Source organism: Nannospalax galili, unplaced genomic scaffold, assembly GCF_000622305.1.
Source record: "Nannospalax galili isolate Female #2095 unplaced genomic scaffold, S.galili_v1.0 scaffold1249, whole genome shotgun sequence".
NCBI lineage: Eukaryota > Metazoa > Chordata > Mammalia > Rodentia > Spalacidae > Nannospalax > Nannospalax galili.
This window is the reverse complement of record NW_008358860.1, coordinates 187,771-192,772: the sequence shown is the minus strand read 5'-3', so window position 1 is coordinate 192,772 and position 5,002 is coordinate 187,771. Positions and strand designations below refer to the sequence as shown.

Below are 5,002 nucleotides of genomic sequence, written 5' to 3'. Positions count from 1 at the left end.
CTATACTGACACCAGGACTTAAGCATTCGATAGTCACATCTTTCTTTATATAATAATGTTTGCGTATTTGCATCTTCTCTGTCAAAGATGCATATGTTTGGATTGTGGTCAGTTTACACATAACTTCCTAAAATTTGTGTTCCATACAACTGAAGAATGTTTGAAAAGCACAATTTCTACATAACAAGTCTTCCTCGTTGTTCCATCTCAGCCCGCAGTCTCTCTCCTCTTCAGGCACTGCTGTCTCCCAGTGCTGGGCACTCCAGTGTGCAGTCTACTGTCCTTTCCCCACAGCATCACAAGAGCCTCATTCTCCCCACTTCCTCCAAACATGGTTTTCCAGACAGAACACACTAAAAGAAAAGGGGCTGCACACAGAGTAAGCAACCACTATTACAGTACACACCTCTTCCAGAGGCTCCTTATATAGGAAGGTCTTTGAGCTCGAATATAAGAAAACGTCTCTAAGCCTAGTTAGATGATGTGGAGCTGACCTTGGACCCATTTCCTTCTGGCACATCTTCCCTTCTCCCAAAAGGACCATAAAAACAAAGCAAAGCAAAAACATACAAAACAAACAACAGCAACAACAAAAGGTATCCTCTGCTCTTACTACGGAGGTTAAGAGGTGTAACTTTTTTTTTTTTGGTCTTTTTGAGACAGGGTCTCCCCATAGCCCCAGCTGTCCTGAATTCACTATGGAGACCAGGCTGGCCTCTAACTCACAGAGATCTGCCCTCCAAGAACTGCAGCTTACAGGACACGCAGCTCTTTCAGACTCGCTAGTAAACTATTGCCTGAAGATAGTTCATGTCCTACTCTCTCTTGCAGGTTATTGTTCTAGAATATTCTCTAGAATATGGAAGCTGATCGCAATAAGTTTTAGGGACCAGACAGTACAACATCTTTGAACCTCAACCTCAGCCACCTTAGCAGAGAAAGGAAAGTCTGTCTCAACTTACTGTTTCCCAGAATCAAGATATACCAGTGCCCTGAAGGAAAAGCAATTCCCATAACCCGCAGAAAAATATTCAGATTTTTGTGCTGAAAGTCAGCATTGCAACCTAGTGAAACAAGTGACATAAAGAAAATAGTATAGAGTAATAAGAATGCAATCACATTCTGCAGGACCTTTATGTGGGCCATGGTGCTGACATCTCTGGGTCCTTGGGCGTTATGTTGCATGGTCTTCAGATATTTCCAGAGGGAGAAGATGAGCAAGAGAAAAGTTGTCAGAGACACAATGAAAGGTATGAATATGAACATAAAGATTGGTTAATGAAAATCACTCAGAAAATTGTAAATAATTATTTGAGCTAGAAATGTATGTCAAATTTGCTTTACATTGATCAATCCAGACACCAATCTGTGAGTTTATGATGATGATGTTGATAAACAAGATGAGCAGAGATGCAAGAAATGTAGGGGAAACCACTTTGTTAATGCTCCACTTCAGGTGAGGAAAGAGAGAGCTTGAAAAGTTGGCTATCTTGAGGAAATAAAAGATGCTAAGGCAGGTAGCAAGCCAGATGCTGAAGTAGTTGGTCACTGTGAAAGAAATATTGGTTATTCTTACTATTTTTCCAGTTTTCATTAACTTTGGGTGTTGCACGTATACCAATACATTTGTGATTATTGACCACAGAAAAATAATTCTGGAGATGGCCAGAGCAGTGAGGAGTATATCAACTGAAGAGATTTTTCTTCTCTTGATCCAATCCAGGATGTTCTCCGGTGCCATGAATGCATTTCCAAAATTTCTTATGACAAATTCTATGCTTAAAATGATTACAAATGCGAGGTGTAGTATATCACTCATTGTAAACACGAGGATGCTCTAATTCCTTTTCTTTTGAAGAGAATTTCTTGATGCAAACTTCTAAGATACCATGTATGTCTCATTTTCTTTTATAAATTCCCATACACAATATCAAGTGAACTATAAACCTATTACCAACTTAGTTTTCTCCACAAACCATTCTTGTACAGTATTAGATGAGCTTTATCCAGATTCTGTGTGCTTTGCATATGGCAGTCTGAAATCCTCAAAGTTGATAATGAAGGAAACACTGAATTCTCCTGTGCTGTCATCAAAATAAAGATAATTTATTTGCATTAATTTGCTTGCTTGGCCTTATCTACATATGTAATCTGGCTATTACTTTTCTGGTCCAGAATTCCAAGTCAAATAACAGACAAGAAAAGTCTAAACTGACATGTAGAGTAAGAACTTCATCAAATGCATCAAAATAGGGTCTGGAGACATGGCTCAGCAGTTAAAGAGTACTGACTGCTCTTGCAGAGGACCCAGGTTTAATTCACAGCACCCACAAGGTAGCTAACAACCATGTGTAACTCCAGTTCCAGGAGAACATGACGCCTTCTTCTGACCTCCATGGGCATTGCATGGCTGAGGTGCACTTACATATATGCAGGCAATATACTCATACACATAAAATAAAAATAATTAAAAAGTATTAAAAATACATCAAAATAGTGTCTGTAAAGGGACCTATGCTTGTTTTCCAAAGTTATTGATTACAAGGTATCTTAGTTACTTAATAATATCATAGATCATTATTCTTCAAATATTTAATAAAAGGCTACTAATTAGTTTTTCAAGGTCATGTAAACATATTCGGGTTTATCATTACACACCATTTATGATACATTTAATTCATGCTTAGTAGTGCTGTAGTTGTTAAGACATTGTATGAACCTGCTTTCACATATAACTGATTCAATTGAAATATAAACATTCTATAAGCTTGTGATTCATTTATCTCTGTGTGTGAACAAATTGGAAGATCCTACTGTGCTAATAAAGAGCTTAAATGAATTAATCTTCACAGCAATAATCCTCTTCATCCCATGTTTCCCTTGTCAGTACAACTGATTCCCCCATCAGTGCCAATGAGTTCTAGATAGTATCCACTTCCCTCCTCTTTGCACCAACATCTGCTCCATTATTATCATTATAGGCATCAAGTCATGTGAGGGATGATACACTGCCCAGGCAAGCTGGAAAAGAAACATGACATAATAACTTTCTTCAGGGGCTAATGAATAGTCAGCCAAAAGATCAAGGACATAAATACAACAGAAGTAACAAAGATGACAGAAGAACATGTATCAAAACTTCAGTAAACTTGGTGGGATGATATATCCTGGTAAACACAAACCAGAAGCAGAGGCTGACACAGAAGACAAGCATTTCAAAGCCAGCCTGGGCTCCATGATGACAAACTGACTAAAGAAAATATCAAGAAGGGATTGGAGAGATGGCTCAGCGGATAACAGTACTTGCTGCTCTTGCAGAGGACCTGGGTTCAATTCCCAGCACCCACATTGTAGCTAACAACCCACCGTTCATAACTCCAGCTCTAGGAGGTCAGCCCTCTTCTGACTTGCATGGACATTGCACAACACAGGTGCACTTACACACGTGCAGGCAATATACTCATACCCATAAAATAAAAATGATAATTTTTTAAATAGAAAATAACAAGAACCTTGAGAAATGGCAGAGAAAGGCATGGAGTTTCACAGTGTGAAGAACGGACCACAGTCTCATTTGCCCAAATCAAAGATTTAGGGAACCCCCTGAGTAAGAAGGAAAACTAAGCTATTGAAAAGTCTTAAGGGAAATCTCTAGGGATAGAAGCATGAGCACACCATCACCGTAGAGCCCAGAGAGCCTCCTGGAGTGACTCTTTCCATATAGTAAAAACAAAGAGGAAGAAGACAGAGAAATGAAAAAACACTGCAGGGGTGGGGCTGTGTGCAGTGGGCACTTCTCCTGAGTTCTCAATTCTTTTAGAAAAGTGACCGAAATTGTATCCCCTGGGAGAATGAAGCACTCACTGCACGGACATTCATTGCAAAGTTTCCCGAGTCCTTCTGCTGCACCTTCCACTCGAGAGGAAACACTTCAGGCTCCACCTGACCAGCATTCCTGGGAAAGACAGTCTTTTCCACACAACATGAGAGTAGCTGCAAGAATGGTTCCCACATCTTTCATCTATAGAACAAATGAGCAAACCATTTCTTCAGAAAGAGCCTGGTATCTTTATGAATTTCCTTGTAAATTTTGTATGTGCATGTGCTTATAAATTTGTACATTTTATGTTGATTTTTCACTACTGGAAACTTTTGCATACTGTCTGTACCAAATACAGCTAATTATAAGGATTTAGCAAACCATGTATCTATGCATCTCCATATTAAGATAATTGTGCTTATAATAATTATCTTCTACATTTTTCTTTTAAAAATTTATTTTTTATTTTTAATTATGTGTATTTGTGTTGGCATGAGCACATGAGTGCAGGTGTTCCTGGAGGCCAGAAAAATTGAAATACCCCTGGAGCTAAATATACAGGCATTAAGGGGCCACCCAGTTTGGGTGCTGAAAACTAACACTGCTCCTTTGCAAGAGTACAAATGCTCTTAATCACAGAGCCATCTCTGCAGCACCCTACATTTTCTCTTTGATGAAAACTAGATTAAATTCTGGGTAAACATCGCTATCTTTACCAGAAATTCAAGAAAACATTATTAAAACTCCCTTTTTTAAAAAATAATATTGTCTTTTAATTTAAAAACTTCACAGTTTGAGGAAGACAACTGTGTTTTTCAATGTAGTAGAGATAGATAAGTAGATTGGTAGATGGTGATGATATATGAGATAGATAAATTGACAGATAGATGATGATAGCTAGAGCTACATGATAGAGGAATAGGTTATAGATAGATAGATGATGATAGATAGATAGATATGATAGATAGATGATAATAGAAGATGATAGATAGATGATAGATAGATAGATAGATAGATAGATAGATAGATAGATAGATAGATTAGATAGATGATGGATGGATGGATGGATAGAGATAGAGATAGATAGAAGATAGAGGATAGATTGATAAATGATAGGTGATTGATAGAAGATAGATAGAATATAGATAGATGATTGATAGATAGATAGATAGATTGATTGAT

At 37.9% G+C, this 5,002-nt stretch overlaps 1 protein-coding gene across 1 annotated transcript; it reads right to left on the bottom strand.

The window, feature by feature from the left end:
• Window positions 1-882: 882 nt before the first annotated feature.
• Window positions 883-1,819, bottom strand: LOC108490159 (taste receptor type 2 member 140-like). Its single transcript, XM_029558308.1, is given in 2 exon segments — window positions 883-1,305; window positions 1,307-1,819. Coding segments are annotated over 2 exon segments (936 nt in total).
• Between the last annotated feature and the right edge of the window lie 3,183 nt (window positions 1,820-5,002).